The sequence below is a fragment of the Lacerta agilis genome, chromosome 12 (assembly GCF_009819535.1).
Source record: "Lacerta agilis isolate rLacAgi1 chromosome 12, rLacAgi1.pri, whole genome shotgun sequence".
In the NCBI taxonomy this organism is placed as follows: Eukaryota; Metazoa; Chordata; class Lepidosauria; order Squamata; family Lacertidae; genus Lacerta; species Lacerta agilis.
Genome location: NC_046323.1, coordinates 35,802,146 through 35,823,323, shown reverse-complemented (window position 1 = coordinate 35,823,323; position 21,178 = coordinate 35,802,146). Strand labels below are relative to the sequence as shown.

The 21,178-nt window shown below is 44.6% G+C and overlaps 1 protein-coding gene across 1 annotated transcript; it reads right to left on the bottom strand.

The window, feature by feature from the left end:
* Positions 1-816: 816 nt before the first annotated feature.
* Positions 817-20,972, bottom strand: MSRB2 (methionine sulfoxide reductase B2). Its single transcript, XM_033165574.1, has 5 exons — positions 20,799-20,972; positions 18,978-19,090; positions 18,098-18,174; positions 3,399-3,546; positions 817-2,513 (listed from the first exon to the last, which is right to left on the bottom strand). Exons 1-5 carry the CDS (start codon positions 20,938-20,940, stop codon positions 2,406-2,408), a joined length of 588 nt encoding a protein of 195 aa, XP_033021465.1. The 5' UTR covers positions 20,941-20,972; the 3' UTR covers positions 817-2,405.
* Between the last annotated feature and the right edge of the window lie 206 nt (positions 20,973-21,178).

The window sequence follows — 21,178 nt, the reverse complement described above, 5'->3', positions numbered from 1 at the left end:
ACAAGTGGGGAGAGAGCTGCAGCACCAGGTTCTGCCTGTGGGTTCCCAACAGGCTGCCGGCTGACCATGGATTTGTCTGATCCTCTTTTAAAACCATCCAGATTAGTGGCCCTCGCTACCTTTTGTGGCAGCAAATCCCATAGTTTTAACAATGCAACGTGTGAAGGAATACATTCTTTTGTCTGTCCTAATCTTCCAACTTCCAGCTTCACTGGATGGTCTGGAGTTCTGGTACTCATGAGAAAAGCTTCTTCCTAGCCACTTTCTCCATGCGCAATTCTATACACTGCTATCACATCTTTCCTTACTTACCCATTTTTCCTAAATTAAAAAGCCTGAAACGTAGTAAGCTTTCCCATAAAGGCCTTGGTGTCCAACTCCTTAAATCATTTTGATTTCCCTTTTCGGAACCTCCTTCAGCTCTGCAGTATTCCTTTTGATGTCATGTCTTATTTCTTCCCCGGCAACCTACAAAATCCTGAGACTGGTGTTGTTTCTAAAGCTGCATCTCCAGCTCAAGAGGCTCATGGCAACCAAAGTATCAAACATAAGCGCAAATGAACTTTTCCATGCCAACTTCAGGATCTTATGAGAGCAGCACCTCCTAAGATTAAGCTGCAGGCCTAAATTCTGCAAAATTCCATTGCCGTATATTCTATTGGTGCTGCCCTACAGGAAGCAAAATCCTGGTGCTTGAAGAAAAGACAGGGAAGTAGGGGGAAGCTTCGAGATGTTTATGTTGATTCACTTGCATACACATTGCACCACATCTGATCCTCCTTATGTTGTCTTTTAATAAGTGACTCACATCAAGAATAAATTAAAGCCATCATGAACAAAACATTTTATTCCAGCATTTACAACAGGAAGCAGTAAACACTCCTTTTATGTTTTGCATTATTTCTTTTGAGGGAGGAGGGCTATAGTAATGAAGACATACTATTTTATGAATTGCAATGCATCCCAACCCCCATTAATAAAATCTAAAATGCAGACTAGTAGGAAATAAAAATTGTTCTCAAAATTGCCAGAGATCTACAAAGAAAAGGTGCAGCAGCAGAATATGCCAGATGGAGAACTGCTGTTTTATATCAACATTTACATTTATATTTTTCAAAAAGTCCCCAGCAACAAACAACGAAACAGCGGGAAAAGTGGCTTTAATTTGAAATTTCCTAAATTGAAGTTGTCAGAAGGCAGGCGCTAATAGTGCCACAGCTTCGTTGGTTTCAAATATCGTGCTTTCTAAATTCATCTCTTGATTTTGGCCACTACGCTTTTTAATTTTCACATTAATGAAGTGGTTCCTCACTCCGGCAATTGGAAGCAGAAAGGTGTGTTGTCTGATGCATGCAGACGACATACTGCTACATATGCTTTCCCATCTGGGTCTTAAAAATCTACTGGTGGCTTTTAGTTTGTGCTGTAAACAGGAAAGTCTCATAGTAAACTACTAAAATAATAGTTTTTGGAAAATGCAGCTGTAGAAATAAATGGAGTTTGCACCAACATGAATTAGAGCAAGCTCACTCCTTCAGATGTCTTGGGAGTCCTCTTTAGTGAATCCTTGTCTTGGAAATGGCATACTCAGTCGGTTGCACCAATGTAATACAAAATGTGGCCTTTCTCTCCAACAATGAGCATCAATGAGCAATCATTTTAAAATTATATTTATAATTAAATTTACATTATACTTAAGAGGCACGTACAAGGCTCCTGTATTTCCTTTTTAGAAATTTGTGCATGTGATTTGCATGTACAGTGGAACCTTGGAAGTCGAATGTAACCCATTCCGGAAGGACGTTCGATTTCTGAAACGTTCGAATTCCGAGGTGCGGCTTCTGATTGGATGCCAACTAGGCTTTTTGCAGATTGGAAGCCGCCTCAGACGTTCGGGTTCTGAGGAATGTCCGAAAACCGGAACACTTACTTCCGGGTTTTCGACGCTCAGGAGCTGAAACGTTTAGGAACGGAGCAGTTTGAGAACCGAGGTTCCACTGTAATTGATTGCTTCACCTATTAACAACTAGGAAATCAACTATTTTTTAAAATAAAAAATGCAGCATGTGCATTAATTTGTATGTGTAGATATGCTGTCTGTGCTGGATTGAATGGAACTGCCTACATGCAGAAGAGCTCTGCATCCACATAAGCAGCGCTCACAGGTCTCCAGACTAGCCTGGCTACCTTAGATGAGCCTATTTCATCACAGAATAGGAGAAGCACATCTCACATCAATGGTTTGGCATCCCCCCACATGCATTCTCATTAATTACCATCACTATGTATACACAAAATAAGCACAGGCACCTGGCTCCCGATACATTTTCAAAGTGGCCCTCTGCGGCAATGGAGATCTGAGCATCAAAGTGGTATCAAATGCACAGGTTGTAAAGAGGAAAGTCTCACTGCTTGGAGCTTGGTTTAAATGTTAATGCAACACTGTTGATGCAGAACCTCTGCCCAGATGGCTCGGGACCATCGTCGAACACATGGCCCAGATGGGCATCGCACTGCAAGAGAATAACAGACTTAGTTGCAGTGCCAGTTCCTTAAATTAAAGCGTATCTACATAAATTAAACAGTCTGATTTCATAGCCAAAGGGGCCAATTAAGTCTGCAACTGCCATATAAGCAATACCTTCTGTATTTAGAGCCAACTTCCAAAGCCCACTCATTTTAGTGTGCTCGTGTTTGCATGCATGCAAATGCCCCAGGTGTAAAGTGTGGCCTCTCCTGGGTAAGCTTTCTGTGGAAAAGATACCTTAGTGCTAATAAGATGGTTTCCTATGCCAAAAAAACATTCTTACTGAGAACACCACTTTAAAATCAGTTAATAGTATTGGGGGAGGGGGGAGAATACAGTACCATTGTTAAATTTGTAAGTCAGTCAGGAAATCCACTGGGACTTCTGATGCAGATTCCATGAGTATGATCACTCAAGGGCAGATCTATAAATTTTCCTTCAACTTTTGTAAGGTCAGCTTTCACATCCACTCATCATACAACTGTCTCACATGTGCAGCCTGATCCTTTGCATATTTTCTCAGAGGTAAATACTGTTGTATTTAACCGGGCTTATTCCCATTGGAAATGTGCATCAGAGTGCAGCACAATCCTATGCATGTCAACTCAGGAGTAAGTCCTACTGAGTTCAATGAGACTTACCACTAATGATGTGTAGGATTGCAGCTTTAATTTTCTACGATTATTTTTACACAGCGCCAGATTTGCCCCACAAGTTCATACATTAGTTCCACTACCTGGGACTAATTTCATGATTCGTGAAAGTGTATTTAGTTGCATTAATGCGGCTACACTTCGCTTTTTTGTGACACATATAGAATAACAGACTTGCATTTAAGGAACTTTATATGCTTTCTTTAAGGTAGGTGTACCTGTTTGCAGATGACTTCCGTGCTGCTTGTTCCTAGTGAATTATCAGGACGTCTCAAGATATTAGTATTGCTTTCATCTGTGCCATGTGTCCCATAGGCTTCTGAAAAGGATGGCCACCCTGTGCCAGAATCATATTTTGATTCTGAGCTATAAAGGACAGCAAAGTTGCACATTATTGAAGGGTTGGGGTGCACACACACACACACACACACACCCATGCACGTTCACACACACAGGATGATATAAATAGATAGATAGATAGATAGATGGATGAAGGGAATCTATGACTAAATTTATCTCTCACCTATGAGCAAGAAAGTAGCTTGGAAAGGGATGTTGATTTCCCAAATAACACTGCCTTTTTATCTTGTTCTCTTCTCCCCACCCCAAAGACGGCAGTAGCAGTGTTCAAAACTCCCATTGTTCTAAGCGCATTTTGCGACAGGGAATTTCATTAGTGCGAGCAGTTTCTGAGCTTGGCGCAATACTGTGCCTAAGATTTCAGAATAAAACTCTAGAGTGGAAGGAAAGGAGGACTTTTTTCTGCCTCCCCACTTCCAGCTACTCTCTGAAGACCCTCTTAAGAATATTAGGGGGGTTGGCAGGTGGATGAAAATGCTGACAACCATAACTGCATTACTGAAAAGGCAATCTTGTATCACATGTGAATAACCTTAAATTGAAGGCTAAAAAGATGAAGTTTTGCTTTTAAATAGACAGATGTTAGGTTTGGAAATAATCAGAGCTGGATTTAGACACATCAAAGAAGCATTTCCGTTTAAAGTGTTGTAAATTTAAACGGAAAACAGGTAGCGAAAAACAGGACTCCACATCGCCATCTGGTGGCACAATGTTATATCACATATAAATTGCCTTTTCTTTACCAGTCTAGCTGAGTCCCAGGATTATTTATAGCCCATGTTTTCTTTTTAATAAAATAGATGAAGGAGGGAGAGCAATTCAATCAAAACCTAAGGACTTCTGAAGCCCAATGATTTCAGTGAGGACTTTAACTGTCGGGGTTTGGGTGCTGGAGCTCCTCGTGCACGGCCTTGGACTGGTTATGCACGAGGTACCAGTTGCGGGGAAAGCGGCCAGCGTTCCGCGTGCTTTTGAGCACGGTCGCCGGCCAAGTCTCACAGTCTGAAGGATGTTGAGTAAGCCAATTGATGACTCCGATGGTGTGTGAGTTCCTAATTGCCTTCTTAATGCAAAGTTGCCTCGTGAAATAAAATATATACCCTGACTCTGAATAGACGGACCAACTTAAAGAAATTAAAAATTTTGCTTTACTCCCCCCTTTAACCCCAAAGGAAGACAGACACCGGTTGTATCTTTAGTGGCTTCGGCAGAACCCGCATAGGCTCGTCCCCTAAGCTAAGTTCTCCTAAGCTTAAAGTCCCTGCGCGCCCAATCTTCCGCGAGGCTAACTAAATAAACTAAAACCGAAATATCTTCCGCGGGCCTAACCCTAGGCTAACCTAAAAGAACCTATCTAAAACTAAAACCGAATGATCTTCCGCGATCTAACTCTAACTAAAGAAAAACCCATCCAACCCATCCAGCCCGCTCCTAATCCCTTAAACTAAACTTGACTTCAACTAAAACCCAACTAAAACAAAATGAAAGAATGCACGAACGAACATACGAACGTGCCTAAGCGGGGTGCCTCTGCCTTTTATTAGGGAACAAACGTGACATCATCATTAATGCCTCAACCAATAAAATCACTGTTGCTGCCCTCCAAAAAGGCGGGAAGCAAGTTTAACGCTCATTAACAACTTTGAACATGACCGGAACTATAAAATAAAGGCGGATTAATCTCATAAGTGAACCACACTATTCATTCATGCTTTCACTTTCGCTTTTGCGCGTAGTTATACCAAAAGTAGATCTCGAAAAACTCATTAAATAACTAAATAAATATGAATCCATGGCGGATCCGTGAAACGTATTCCGACATATCATCTTTCTTTTTTTGTTTTAAATTAAATTATTTTTGTTTTGGTTATATAAAAAAAAGAAGGTTAGAGATATCATAAGCATTTATCTGACACAAACATTACTATTTGTTTTGATATAGACTTTGATATAAACACTACCAACATTATCAACATTCACCTTTTCATAGGAGGAAATACTTGTACAATAGTGTAGCAATAAAGTCATGAAAATAACAAACCACTGGCCGAACATAAAAGTGATCGATCCGATACACTATAAACCTTTTAGGCATATATATCATGCAGCATAAAGCAACAAATTACGTCATAGGCATATATACTTTCGCATGCAGCGTAAAACAACAAATTACTCCCCAAACACGAGAGGACCTGATACAGGTCCAAAATTAAAAATAACGGATAACGACTGCCCAAACATAAGAGAGGTCCCGATCCGGGACCCAAAATAAAATATAACTAGAGCTGGGGCTACATAGCCTACCCAGACCCCTCCCCCATTTTTTTTAATTTTTATTTGGAAAACTGAGGAAAATGGATAAGGTAACAGAAAAGGGTTGTGGCTCTGAGGCTACAGAATCGAGGGAACTTTCAGGAAGGTAGATTCTGGACTTACCACAGCGACCACAGGTAACGGGGAACTAGGGTCCGATTCCAGAGAGGGGATTTAAGCCACCTAAGTAATGGCTTTCCAGCCGTGAGTTGGGATTTAAGCCACCTAAGTAAAGGTCTCCCAACCATGAGGAAGGATTTAAGCCATCTACGCAAGGGTTTCCAGCAAAAACGAGATGGGATTTAAACCAGCTACATAAGGGTCTCCCATCAACAGCAGGAAACAGAATGAAAGGAAAAGCTGGGAACCTGGTTTACTGCCAAAGGTAGCATATAGAGGGGGATTTTTTTCAAAAGAAAAAAGGGGTACCAAGAGGGTAGGATGTCACCAGACTTGACATATATACTTTGAACAAATCCGAGAATGACCAATTCTTTGACCAAAGGAAAACATTTCAAATAAGGTATATAGGTGTTACCACATTTTGAACTACAACTTTTGTAAGCACAACGTGGAGATTCAGAATTCTTGAAATTGAACATATATGCATAAATATGTCTATGACTAGAACTGCACAAAGACGATGTTTTGACCTTACGCAAACATTTCCATATCATCAAAATTGTGACGCTCTAAATGGAAACCATTTCAGAAAAGTTTCATATATATAAACATCCATATCATTAATTACCAAGCTATAAGGAAAACACATGTAACATGCGAGGCGGATATTTCAAGAAGCATACAAAGGTAAATATGCAATTTTTTACAAGTACAATATAAAGTACAGGACAGGTTTAGAACTGCAAAATGGTGTTGGAGAGGAGGATGAAGACGATGAATGAGTTGCCGGTCGTCTTCTTCTCCGACTACACACGACCATGTAGAAGAAATAGTCCTGGAACTCAGGAAAAGTTCATGGAGCTCAGGAAAGTTCTGAAACATCGAGTTCTGAAGAAACAACGATACCTGTAGAAGAAAGAAGGTTAAGCAAGCAAATCAGGGTGACCTGCTAGTGAATGCAGGTAAGAGAGTAACTGGAACAAGTTCAGGCAGCCAGGAACCAAGGGGCTGCCCAGAGGCAAACAAAAGGCCTAGGCAGTAGGAGGGTAAGGCAAACTGCCCAGAACTCAACTGGTGCTGTTTGTTGAGCACTTTTGAAGAGTTGCTGCATTTGACACTGGAAACTGGTGCAGTCAAACAACGAGGTGGATATTCTTAACTTGGTTCCTTAGCTCTCCAAGGGCGCACACATCTGGCAGGCACCCAAACAGCCTTTTCTTCAAGTGCAACCGCAGCATACCCACGACCCCAAGTGATGAGTGGAACTGGTCCTCGCCATTCGATGTCAGGCAGGAGGCGATAAGAGACCAAAGGTCGAGGAAGCTGTTCTTCTTTCTTGAAGTGGAGATCCACTGGGGAATGAGGCTTGTTATGTGGAAAGAGAAGAAAATTTAAGGTGAACAGCACCTTTGCAACTGCCAAAGGGATCTCCGAGGCTGGAAGGTGACGTCCTGCAGTCTGTTTATGGAGCAGAGTTTTGAAAGTGAGGTGTGTCCTTTCAATGAGAGCTTGGCCTGTCGAATTAAACGGAATCCCGTGGGATAGGGAAATGTTCCATTGCACACAAAAGTCACTAAAGGCCTGAGAAGCATAGGCCGGGCCATTATCTGTTTTAATGGCTTGAGGTTTTCCCATAACTGAAAAGGTTCTCATGCAGTGTTGTATGACGTGCCTCGTAGTTTCTCCCTTCAGTGCTGTAGCCCAAATGAAACCTGAAAAGGTGTCCACTGTGACATGCAACGACATTGGAGCAAGGGCTGGGACATGTGTCACATCCATCTGCCACAGCTGATTCGCCTCCGTGCCTCGAGGATTTACAGCATCAAATGGCAAGCAGATAGGAGACTTGGAGCACGAAGGGCAGCATGAAATAATGTCCCTTGCTTGTGACATTGAAGGTCTTGTGTAGAACCTTTGCTGATTGGTGGAAAGTTTCATGGCTTGTCACAGGATTGTCGAACAAGGAGAAAGCTAGAGTCCTGAGGGCAGCGTCTGCTACTGCATTTCCTTCCACCAGGAATCCTGGAAGGTTAGAATGAGAGCGCAAGTGTGCAGCTTGAAGCTGCGCGAACAAATTAAAGAGATTTTCGTCCATGGACGGAGACAGATAAGCAACTGGAAGCGATGATAACAGTCTATAAACATACTGAGAATCTACAACAAGGTTGAACGCTTCTGTAGTGAAAGTCTGAAAAGCGAGAATCACTGCTGCCAGTTCCGATCTTTGTGCTGAAAGTTGTTTCTCTGTAAACACAGTCTTCCATTGCCCATCCTCCTGCCATGCAAGGACACCATAGGAAGAGGAGCCATCTGTGAACAGAGTTTTTGCAGTGGGAATAGGCTGAAGCACCAACATGGATGAAAGGTGATAATTTACTTGTTGCAACAAAGTGAATCTTTTGTCCTTAGGAGGATTATACAAGAATGAACCGACAAAATCTGCAATAGCAATCTGGAAACTATCTGAAAACTGAATTAAAGTCAGCACTTGTTCTTGAGAGAAAGGAAGGTAGATGGAAAGCAGATCATTTCCACTCAGGCGAATTGCACGGCCTCTGCACTTAACAAGGAGATCAGCAACAGCGTCCATACTGGGGTACACATTCCTTTGAGGCGTGTGTGAAAGATGAATCCACTCCACGATTGCCACTTTTGAGGAGGTATCCGGAACATATAAAGCTGCTGTAGGCAATCTTGGTGTAGTGAAGATGGCACATGAAAGAGTGCAGTTAGCTGTTGGCACACGATCTACAGCTATCTGATGCAGTTTTGTGTTTACCCCTTGTAAAGCAAGACGCATCTCAGAGGTGCACGGAATAACATCTGAAGGAGATGTATGTCCCTTAAGAGCAGAAAACAATGGTGAGAGTTCAGATGTTGGAACTGCTAGAGACTTTCGAGCCCAATTTATCTGTCCCAAGAGATGCTGCAGTTGTGTCAAGGTAAAGGATTCTGGAATGACTATGCTCGGCATCTCTGGCAGGGCTGTATCTTGAAGCAGTTTGTGACCCAAGTAATGAAACGGAGCAGTGCGCTGTACCTTTTCTGGGGCGATACAAAGCCCAAAAGAGTTCAGGATGCGCGTAAGATGCTCAATATGATGCTCTGAGACCTTTTCTCCATGGATCAAGATGTCATCCATGTAATGACAAACTTCTAAAGCTGGATATTGTACTCTGAAAGGCTGTAATGCTCTATCCACAAAGTTCTGGCAGAGAGTCGGTGAATTCACCATTCCTTGAGGGAGCACCTTCCAAGAGTATCTGGAAGCTGGTCTGGTGTTATTGAACACAGGTAGAGTGAAAGCGAACTTTTCTTGATCTGCAGGTGCTAGCGGGATAGTAAAGAAACAATCTTTGAGATCGATGATTGCAAGCTGATGGTTTCTAGGAATGAGGTTAGGGTTAGGAAGTCCACATTGAAGGGGACCCATTGGAACAATTCTCTCGTTGATCTTTCTCAGGTCTTGAAGCAAACGCCATTTTCCACTTTTCTTCTTGATGACGAAGATTGGAGTGTTCCAAGGGCTATTAGAGGGTTGCACACGATCCTGGTGTAGCAGCTCTTTGATTAGGGCCTCTGCTGCAGCGAGCTTTTCTGACGTCAGCGCCCATTGGTCGACCCATACAGGGGGTCCTTCCTTCCACGTGAGTGGAAGAGCATGTACTGGCGCTGATGCAAAGGCCCACATCAAAAATGCGTATGGACAACAGTTCTTGCTTTAGACAATAAGTCTCTACCCCAAAGGGTGATAGGCACATCCATAACAAGTGGACGGAGCTGCACCATGGAGCCTGAGTCTGACTGGAAGGTAATCGGATGCACGCTCTGGTGGGCGGGTTCGAAACCTCCGACTCCGAAGACTTCCTGGGTGACAGTCGTTGCCCACTGGTCAGGCCAATCCTTTCTGGCGATCACTGTGACATCTGCGCCTGTATCAAGAAGACCCTTGATCTTTCGTCCACCCATTTCTAAGACGAGATGAGGGCGTTCTTCTGTAATCTTGATTAGCGCCATTGCTGCCTGAGGAGGTAAAGAGTCTACAGGAGCTGTAGGCGTAGAAGTGAGCAAATAGAGTCTGGCAATTCCAAACCTTTTGTTAGAACACAAGGAACAGTTGAAAATCCCGGAATCAGCAACTGCGATGAATCTGTGATTCGAACTAGGCCTGCAGTCAGTGTGACTGTGGCAGGGAGGCGATCCATCCTAGGCAGAATAAGGCAAATCGAAGTGTCTGGGAATGGACCACGAATAGATGTTGGCAATTGCTGAGCAAACCATGGATTTGAAAAGTAACAGTCCTCTGTTAAGAAGAGTGGTATACCTGGGACAGAAGAAGCTTCTTGTTCTTCGTTGGCAGTGTCTGAAGACATCTTTTTGGCTTCGGGTTTTTTGCACTGCTGAAGTTGGCAACTCTGAAGCTGCTTGGCGTTGAGTTGGCAAACTTGAGGTTCTTCCGTTGGCAAGAGTTGCTGATGCTGTTGAACCTGCTGGCATTCAGTCAGTTGTGCATCAAACTGGCAGGATGGAACTTCTTCTTTGACACAAGGCAGTCGAAGTTGTTGTTCATGATAATTATTTGGTTGTGGCGGGCTGAGCTTAAAAGCTGGAGTTGACACAAAGGTGTGGACATTGTTAACTGGAGTGATGTTTAAGCTTCCACAAGAGGGAGCTGGCTCACTCACTTGTATTCTTTGGCCACATGGAAAGTGATCATCAGCTGGGTTGCAACTTGAACACTGCTGTTTCACCAAGGGCAAATGTTCTTCAACGATAGGTTGACCTTGATTTGAAGGTGAATAAAGCTCAGGTGTTGCAAGGTTGACTTCAGTAGGATGTCTTCTCAACGTTGAAGGCGATTCTGCGATCAGAGACTTGACTGTGATTGCTTGCTGTGAAGCGGGGGTGACATCAGTAGGAACTGAAAGGCGGTTAGCAGGAGGTGAACTGAATGCTGTGTTCTCTACTGGAACCCTTTGAATAGGTAGGGCAGACGATGAAACCTCTGGAACCTGAATGTCTGATGAGGTCACATCTTTTCTCTGGACATCTGAAGAGTAGATATCTCTCTGGATCACTCTCTTTTCCTGATGACCTGGATAAGGAGTAGCGTTGTTCACCTTTCTGGGATGGTTGACCTTCATGATGTTCTTGAGCTTACACCCTATTGTTTTACCGGGGCCGGGGCGCGGCCCGCAGAACCGTTTCCCTGAACTGGAGATGAGGTAGGTGATGTATTTTGTGGATTCAAACGACAATCATTCGCCCAATGAAATCCTTTTTGACAGATGGGACATCTCTCTGGTGGCTTGGCAGAAGGCCTTGGTGTTGCCGTGCACTGCGACCTGAAATGCCCATCGCCTCCACACCCATAGCACTTCTTGACTGGCGTAGAGCTGTCTTGACGTGGCATCTGTACCGCAGCTGCCAAGAGTTGTGCTTTGTAGGAGTGGGTACCAACATTCTGGCAGACGCGTAGCATCTCAGTCAATGTGGCATCTGGACGAGCTGCAACTGCTGTTAGGGCATTCTTGCAGTCATCGTTGGCATTTTCAAAGGCAAGTTGTTTTGTCAGCATGTTTCTGGCATGACGATCTTCTATCTGGCGTTCCACTGCAACAATCAGGCGATCCACGAAGTCCCCATAAGGCTCTTTTGGACCTTGCCTAACTGCAGCGAATCCTGATACTGAGCTGGCATCTGTGCGATTGGGTAATCTGCGCCAAGCTTTGACTACGATGTCTGCTATGGTGACGAGTGCAGCATCAGGTATGGCTAGCTGTTGATTGAGATTGGAGTAATGTCCTGATCCTGTGAGCATATCTTCTGTGGCGAGTGGCGTTGCACGTCTGGCTGCTACTTCTTTCCACTCTTGCAGGCACAGAAGAGCATCTGTAGGCGACAGGAAGGTGCGAAGTATCAACTTCCAATCAGATGGCAGAAGTCTACTAGTGGACAGTCCTTCAAGTAAACTTCTAGTATAAGGAGCTTGAAGTCCATTTTCGCGTATGGCTTTTCGCAGTTCACGTAGTGTTTCAAAAGGGATGGCTTGATATCTTGCAGGTTGTCCTCCATTGGCACGAATCACTGGAAAGATGTGCATTGGATCAGCACTAAAGTCTATTTGTCCCAAAGCTGCTTCCAAAGCTTGAGTTCTGCAGATGGGTTGCATTGCTGTTGGATCTGTAGGTGGCATCAGTGAGTTTAAATCTTCTTGATGCTTTCCAAATGATGAGCCACTAGATGGTGCTAAAGAGTCTTTGACATCTGGATGCCTTGAAGATGGCTGACTATGAAGACAAGATGGCTGACTTGAAGTTGGATGAAGACAAGATGGCTGACTTGAAGTTGGAACATAAGGTTGTTGGCTCTGTACTGCAAGTCCTGGCATCTGGATCATCATTGTTTGGCTTTGTTCTTGTCTTGGAATCTGCATTGGCATCGGAGGTGCTGAAGGGTTGGTAAATTGCTGTTGTGCTGCTTGCATTGAAGCTTGGATTGCTGTTGATTGGAAACCAGCTTGCTGCAAAACTGGAGCTGCTGGCTTGAGCGCGGCCTGCAGGGCAGCAGGGTTTGCTGGCAAAAAAGCTGCTTGCTGCTGCTGCTGCTGGATCGCTGGCAAAAGCGCGGCTTGCGATGGAGGAAGCGGGACCGTTGCTTGGAGCGAGGTCCGCGGCTGCTGCTGACTTGAGATCGCTGGCTGGTAAAAGGCCTGCGATGACTGCTGAGCGACTGGCGGTGGGGCAGTCCGCGGCGGGGCTTGAAAGGCCGACGGCGTCTGCTGCACCGGCACAGGCGGCAATGAATCTGGCAATGACAAATTGGACAAGGGCGAGTGCGTGTACGACAACGGGGCCTGAACTGGCTGCTGCGAGGGGGCCGAAAATGGCACAACCGCAAGCGGCAGCACAGGGGCACTATTAAAAGCAGTATTTCCTAAATTCACTGTTCCATTAAGCAAAACATTTCTTGGAGCGATTTGTTGAAAGCAGTTTCTTACTTTGCTCCATACCAATTGTACAGGAATTCCGATTTTCGGGTTGGCCATAAATTCTAACCCGATCCTTTCCCATGAAGCTAAATCTTTCGTTCCCTCCTTAGGGACCCAAGGGCAAACTTCCCCAATAGTTTTAACTAAAAGCTCTACTTCTGATTCAGAGACAGGGTGACCATTTCTTTTCAAAAGGTACAATAAATCTTCACAAAATTTAACTTGAGCAGTTGAGAGTGAGGAGCCCATTTTTAGCACTTTTTTCCAAAACTTTTCCTCCCCCACCCGTAGGCTTCTACTAGGGGACACCGGTCCTACCCGTAGGCTTTGACCGAAAAACCTGGCACCCGTAGGCTTTAGCCAGAAAACCTCCACCCCCACCCGTGGGCTTCTACTAGGGGCTACCGGCCCTACCCGTAGGCTTTGACCGAAAAACCTGGCACCCGTAGGCTTTAGCCAGAAAACCTTTCCCTCCCACCTGTAGGCTTTTTCGGGAGACACCGGCCCTACCCGTAGGCTTTGACCGAAAACCCTGGCACCCGTAGGCTTTTGCCAGAAACCCTTCCCACCCGTAGGCTTTAGGGAAGACCTTACCCTGCCCGTAGGCTTACACTAAATTCCTTGCCGCTCTACCCGGGGACCCCTTGGGGCAAAATACACGCGCGCAATTTCTATTTACACTACTTTGGGCAAGCGGTGGATTCGCGCTACTGCAGCGAAATCCTGGATAAACCGGGCCGTTATACCTCACCTCTCAATGTCTGTTTCCGAGCCACTTCCGATATGTTGCCTTTATCCGGAGTCTTCGTGGAAGCGATTTTCGACTACGCTTTGCCTCACACGGGGCACCACTTGTCGGGGTTTGGGTGCTGGAGCTCCTCGTGCACGGCCTTGGACTGGTTATGCACGAGGTACCAGTTGCGGGGAAAGCGGCCAGCGTTCCGCGTGCTTTTGAGCACGGTCGCCGGCCAAGTCTCACAGTCTGAAGGATGTTGAGTAAGCCAATTGATGACTCCGATGGTGTGTGAGTTCCTAATTGCCTTCTTAATGCAAAGTTGCCTCGTGAAATAAAATATATACCCTGACTCTGAATAGACGGACCAACTTAAAGAAATTAAAAATTTTGCTTTACTCCCCCCTTTAACCCCAAAGGAAGACAGACACCGGTTGTATCTTTAGTGGCTTCGGCAGAACCCGCATAGGCTCGTCCCCTAAGCTAAGTTCTCCTAAGCTTAAAGTCCCTGCGCGCCCAATCTTCCGCGAGGCTAACTAAATAAACTAAAACCGAAATATCTTCCGCGGGCCTAACCCTAGGCTAACCTAAAAGAACCTATCTAAAACTAAAACCGAATGATCTTCCGCGATCTAACTCTAACTAAAGAAAAACCCATCCAACCCATCCAGCCCGCTCCTAATCCCTTAAACTAAACTTGACTTCAACTAAAACCCAACTAAAACAAAATGAAAGAATGCACGAACGAACATACGAACGTGCCTAAGCGGGGTGCCTCTGCCTTTTATTAGGGAACAAACGTGACATCATCATTAATGCCTCAACCAATAAAATCACTGTTGCTGCCCTCCAAAAAGGCGGGAAGCAAGTTTAACGCTCATTAACAACTTTGAACATGACCGGAACTATAAAATAAAGGCGGATTAATCTCATAAGTGAACCACACTATTCATTCATGCTTTCACTTTCGCTTTTGCGCGTAGTTATACCAAAAGTAGATCTCGAAAAACTCATTAAATAACTAAATAAATATGAATCCATGGCGGATCCGTGAAACGTATTCCGACATTTAACCCTATGCTTCATTTCTCCATTAAAACGAGTGAACCACAGCATGAACTAAGCATAGTACTGTACTCATAAGTAAGTACAACAGATTTCTATTGGATGCATTTGTTAGTGAGTGAGTTTAGCACTATAGCCTTAAGCCTGTGCAGCTTTAACTGGACTGTGTCCAGTTTCTGAGGCTCCAATCCTGTACCCACTTGCATAGGAATAAGCATCACTGAGCTCAAGACTTACACATGAATATTCATGTTGTTGCCCACATATGCCTTTAAGGAGCAGGACACATGAAAAGTTCAAACTAACAAAACATGTCTATTTCTTCTAATTAAACACAGACGTTTACATTTTTAGCAACCGTGGTTTAACAAAATAAAAACTTTGTATTCTTCATACTTTTAGAAATATGGATGTATCAAGAACATACAGGTGGGAAATTGTGTCCTGTTTCAATCAGACATAATACATTTTTGGTGTAGCCTGATTAAGTAGGAACTTTGTAAAAATCTGTCTGATACGCCTAGTCCAGCCACACTTGCAAACTCCTGGATCAAGCTGTACAAACCAGGCAAAATCAGCATTGTTCTGAAACCAAAGAAAGAAAAGCAGACACCCACGTGAAGAGTGTCTCTTTCACCATCTTCATTTATCGAAAAACATTTAGAAACTTCTTACTATTTAAAAAAATTGTAAGTAGTGTATAATATGAAAACAGACAATGCCATTACAACTAAAGCAGAACCTTGAACCAATAAAGCGACAGTAAAAAGCATATAAAAACAAATCTTCTAATAAAAGTGGAACTGAAGTGAACTCTAGTCCAAAAAAACAACAACACCCTATGCCATAGTAAATGTTAGTCTTTGAAAGTGCCACAAGAGGGACTCCTTGCTGTTTTTTCCTTCTTACAATGTAAATGCAGGGAAGAAAGGCTCACAAGTCTGTCAGAGATCCACTCTGAACTACTGAAAGTGCAACAGCAGGGATCATTCAGTGTGCAATTCAAGGGTTAAACAGGGTCTGTGCACAAGAGTAGAATTTTCGTATGCAAAGGAAGTCAAGAGCAGTAATGTTTCTGAATGCCAGTTGCTTGAAACTGCAGGAGGGGAGAGTGTTGCTGCGCTCAGATCCTGCTTCTGGGTGTTCCGCATGGCATATGGTCAGCTGCTATGAGAACAGGTTGCAGGACTAGATGGGCGATTGGCCTGATCCAGCAGGCTCTTCTTATGTAAAGCAGTGGGAACAGCTCATTACCACTGGATTGGGACCAGCGCAATTATACTCTCTCCATTGACTATGGCTTTTCAAACAGGTGTTTAAAATTGTCTTGTTCACTGCGTCTTCTACACCAGGTCTACATTTTCTTACTGTAAAAAACCCCCAACAACCTTGCCAATTTTCTGCCCTATTAAAATAGCTCACCACCACAGCTGTCCCTGTGCAGTTTATTTATATGTACGCCGCTTAGTCTGCTAGAAACATGTTAGTAGCCACCAAAATGCTGCTGCTCAAAATTCTATTTGTTCTTTGAAGTAGTTCACCAGAGCATTTGTGGATAAATGGACATTCTCCAAACATGTGTGTTAGATTAGCCCTTAATACACCATTCCTTCAACATATGTTATTTACTTTGATCAGCGTTTTAGTTGTCCCAAATGTAGTTGAGATGATTTTAAGAAGTATGACCCTTGCCTATAATTTTATGACTGGACTGAGGTTTGATGTTCCATTAAAACTCTGTGATTTGCTATCTATAAAACCTGAGGCTTATGTTCCATGTATTCCTAATCCTTAGTGAATTCTTCATAGGAGAAAGCAGTAACCTACATACCCTGCCGAAACACTTTGCATGCTCAGAGATTAGGATGCTTCTCAAGGAGCAGCTCTTGCTTTTGCCCACAGTTCAGCAGTAAACTCAATACAGCTAGGGAGGAGACTCCTTCCAATAATCTGAATGTGGGTCTTATTTCTACCTGCAGCAGGCTGTGAGAACAGGTAATAATATCCAGTAGCTCAGACCAGGACCCCAAACATCTAAGCAGTCGGAGCCGATGGGAGAAAGCAGTCTATTGTGCTTTCTGCTGCTCCCTGCAGTCAAAAGGGAGAATTCTGCACTAGTTAAAGGTTCCAGACTAGAAGAAGCCAACCTGGGGGTGTCCAGATGTTGTGGACTACAACTTCCATCACCCGTGACTATTGCCTTTGCTGGTAGGGACTGTTTGGCATTAGAGTCCAAGGCATTTGGAGAGCACCACTTTAGCTACCTTTGTTTGAGACAATTTCCAGGGTCTTACAGTATCCTACATAGATCACAGTATGATTAATCTGCTTTCTACAAAAATAATCTCAAGGATCTTACAAAGAACGTACAAAAGAATTAAAAGAATAAGACAATTATACAACAATGTAAACAGTAAAAAACAACAATCACCCACCAGGCCAAAAAAAAAAAAAAAAAGCGCCTGATCACCACTGACACAAAAACCGATCAACAGGTGTCCAGTCAAAACTTAACCCACTAATATTACGCAAAGTCAAATGCCTGGCAGTATAGGAAAGTTTTAACCTGGGATGCAGGTGGCGCTGTGGGTTAAACCACAGAGCCTAGGGCTTGCTGATCAGAAGGTTGGCGGGTTCGAATCCCCATGGCGGGGTGAGCTCCCGTTGCTCTGTCCCAGCTCCTGCCAACCTAGCAGTTCAAAAGCATGTCAAAATGCAAGTAAATAAATAGGTACCGCTCCGGTGGGAAGGTAAACGCTGCTCTGGTTCACCAGAAGCGGCTTAGTCATGCTGGCCACATGACCCGGAAGCTGTACGGCGGCTCCCTCAGCCATTAACGCGAAATGAGTGCCGCAACCCCAGAGTTGTCCGTGACTGGACCTAATGGTCAGGGGTTCCTTTACCTCTAAAATATATTAATGCTAGTGCCAGGTGAGCCACATGGGGAAGAGTATTCTGTAAGTGGGGAGATGACTGAAAAGGCTCTTTCCCTGAATGGACAAATAGTAGTGTTGGGGAATTTTAACTGGTAATATTCTGCAGTGGGGAAGATTAACATGTCCTCCTCCAGTGTCACAGCCCTGATCTGAATCAGGGTCTCCTCACTGCTGCATGTAGATGCACCCTTAGAGCTGGGGAGCCCAGGTTCAAATCCAGGCACAGCTGAGAAGTTCAATGGGTGACTTTGGCCCAGTTGCTCTCTCTCAGCCTAACGTACCCCCACTAGTTTGTTGTGAACGGAAAGCATTATGTACCTGAGCTCCAGAGAGAGTCAGACAGACATACATATGTAAATTTGAAAAAAGAAAAGTATATTGCAATTAGACTCCTACCTGAACAGCACAGCATTGCAGCATAGGCAGTGGTACATCCCAGGCTCTGTGTTAGTCAGATGGATTCCACTAAAAGGCTTCAAACATGCATTGTTAATATTCTAATTCTTAGCCATCTTTCCTACCCTCCACCTCCAAGTCAGCTTGCAAAACCAAACATCAAGCAGGCTCATATGTGGGAACTTCCAGTGTAACATGGATATTCAACCTGCATGTCTCTTTGTCACTCTGAGAAGTTTCATTCCCACCTTTTACTCTTCTGGGGGTAACCAAACCAAGGAGCATAATCTTACAGGTTCAGGTATGTGGTCATCACACATTTACAGCACCCAACATCACTCTTGTCTAAGACAAAACAGATGGAATCTGTGATCATCACTGCAATCAGTTTAGGATGGATAAAGAAAAGTAATTCTTCACAAAACTTTATAGGAGTTTTGTAACTTTAAAAACGGACTTAGTCATGTAGGAAGAAGAGGTCTATCTATTTTATCTATTAGAGGTGGGGAACTTTCAGTCTGCAGGAAAAAATTAGGCCTGCCAGGCTGGCAGATTTGACTTGCATGGCTGTTTTCAGCCAGCCATGTCCACCTGTCATTCATCTGATGTCCTAGGTCTAGGACATCAAGTGCAGGAGAGGTAAAGCCCCAGCTGCCAATGAATCATTAGGAGTGCTCAAGTGGCAGCAGGGCTTGCAGGCAGCACTGTTTACATTTGCTGCCTAATGCAAGCCACCCTGGGATTGATTCTACTTGGGGGTTCCTGGTTGAGATCCTGAACAGAGCCAAAACTCTGCCAAATTAAGGAATAGTTATGCAATGTATGTCTACATTGAATATACATTTCACCTGCCTGGAAACTATTACAACTCTTCGCTTACCAGTTCAGTTCCTTTTTCCCTGGTGACATAAAACTGCTCAGGAGTCAACTTCTTTTGCCAGTCAGTGGTAACGCTTGACTCATCGTATCTTGTCAAAGAACCCACATCTTTATCTAGAAGGGTGGAAGAACAAGAAATGCAACCAACAGGTATAAGCCACTGTAAGCAGAACAAATTTCTATATGCCAGATTGCACCAGAAGGCGAACAGTAATTACATCCAGAGCCAAGAGAAGGCGATACATGGAAGCCTGCAATTACAGCTGACAAGTTGCTGAAATACAAGGCGCTTAGAACAGCTGCTGAGACAGAAGCGTCACTCCACAGCAGTGGCATTTACTAGGAAATGGTCAAAGGCTCATATTCATGGAGGAGTTGTTTAATGGGGCCTTGAGAACAATAAAAAAGATATTGCATACAGTTAAAGGGGTGGGGAATCTTTGTAAAGAAAATGGTTTCAAATAAACATCATATCACCCTTGACAAACTGACAGCTCTTCCATCTCCCAGAGGCCTCATCAATCCTGCAACACACAGGTTGCTTCTAAACCACCATTTCCCCTCTTCCTGGCGCACACAATTTTACTTGCAAGCTTGCAAACTGACCTGCATCTGTTGCAGAGCGTGGCTAGTGTGCCTGACCTGTCTAAGCATATTAAGCTGCCTGGCATGTTGCACACCAGCAGCATTTGGCAAAGCTAAGAGCACAATTCTAACTTGTCAGGATGGTGTGTTGCACTGCTAGAAAGGGATCCAGTGGGATGGATATCCCAGCTTAGCCCTGGTGGATGGGAAAGTGTTTCAGGGCCAACAGATCCCCAAAGCGGTAAAATCCTCAGACCCCCAAGCTATGATAGCCTGGAACTGGCACAGTGAAAATGAGGGGGGGGGGAATCTATTTAAACACACACACACACACACACACACACACCATCACCATCTTGCTTGTCCTCATTAAAACACAATGAAGTATACAGTATTACAGTTGCCTTCATTTTGCAAATGGAAAAACAGAATCTGAAATATAGTTATTTGCCCAAGTGATTTAATGGGCAACTAAAAACAAGCTGAACTTGGCACTCCATGGTCCACATCCAAATATTCAGGAACTGGTGCCCATTCTGGCTCTCCCAGAATGCGAAAGGACAAAACTAGGCCCATTCCAGGGACTGTATGGGTGAAACAATGCAATTGTGTGACTAAACAGAGGCCTGATCTACCCAAGCAGTAGAATGAGATGCTGGGGTGAATTGAACCACTCCGGTCTGCAAGTGACAAGTGAAGTAGCCTACTGGGTCTGAGTGCTCCCATACTTAATAATAATAATCTGTGCAAATAAATAAAAGAACCAAAAACTTCTAATACCCCAATGTAATATACCAGATAGCCTCTCTGTGGCGCTAACTTTATACCTGTAAAAATTAAAAAATGTGTTTTTTAAAATCACACTGGTTTGACTTGTAGCCTCAAGTAGTATAGCCTATTCTACCACTTCAAGATGATACCACCCATTCCCACTTTGTTTTGCTCTGCGCACACGCACACGCTGTCCTTCCTTTGCACTGCAACTCGTCTCCCTAACGAATAAACACGGTAATTTGCTGTTGCTATAATTAATTAAATCAACTCTTAAGTCATGCATAAGGAGCACCAGACCAATCGCCTGGAGCTGCCTCCAAGCAGCAACAGAAGGAGCACCGCCCCTGCCCCCCCCAACTTTTGCGCCCTCCGCTCCCTCCCCGTGAGGCCGGGAAGCCCCGTAGGGACACGCAACCCCCCACCCCCGCACCCTTCTGCTGCCCAGCCAGCTCCGAGCAACTACCGCCGGTGTCGGTGTGCGCAGCTCGGGGGCCAAGGCAGACGCCGCTCCGGGCTGCCCCCTGCGAAGCGCGCAGAAACAGCGGCGGCGCGTGCACTACCGGTTGCAGGGCGCGAAGTCTCCGGAGGACTTGAGCGGCAGCCATGGTCGCCTCTGAGGAGCCCAGAGCGCCGAAAGCGGCTGCGTCGCGCGGCTCCCGGGCTCCGCGCTTGGACTGAGGCTCCGCCCTGCCCTTTTGCCTCCCTCGGCGCGCGCGCGGCCTGGCGGCTTCTTGCTTTGCTCCCGGGCCCGAGAGAGAAGGATGCGCGCGAAAAGGCCCTCTCCTCCTTGAGGGAGGCAGGCGGTGCCGCCGCTCCAAAAGGCTTTTAACAAGCTATAGATGA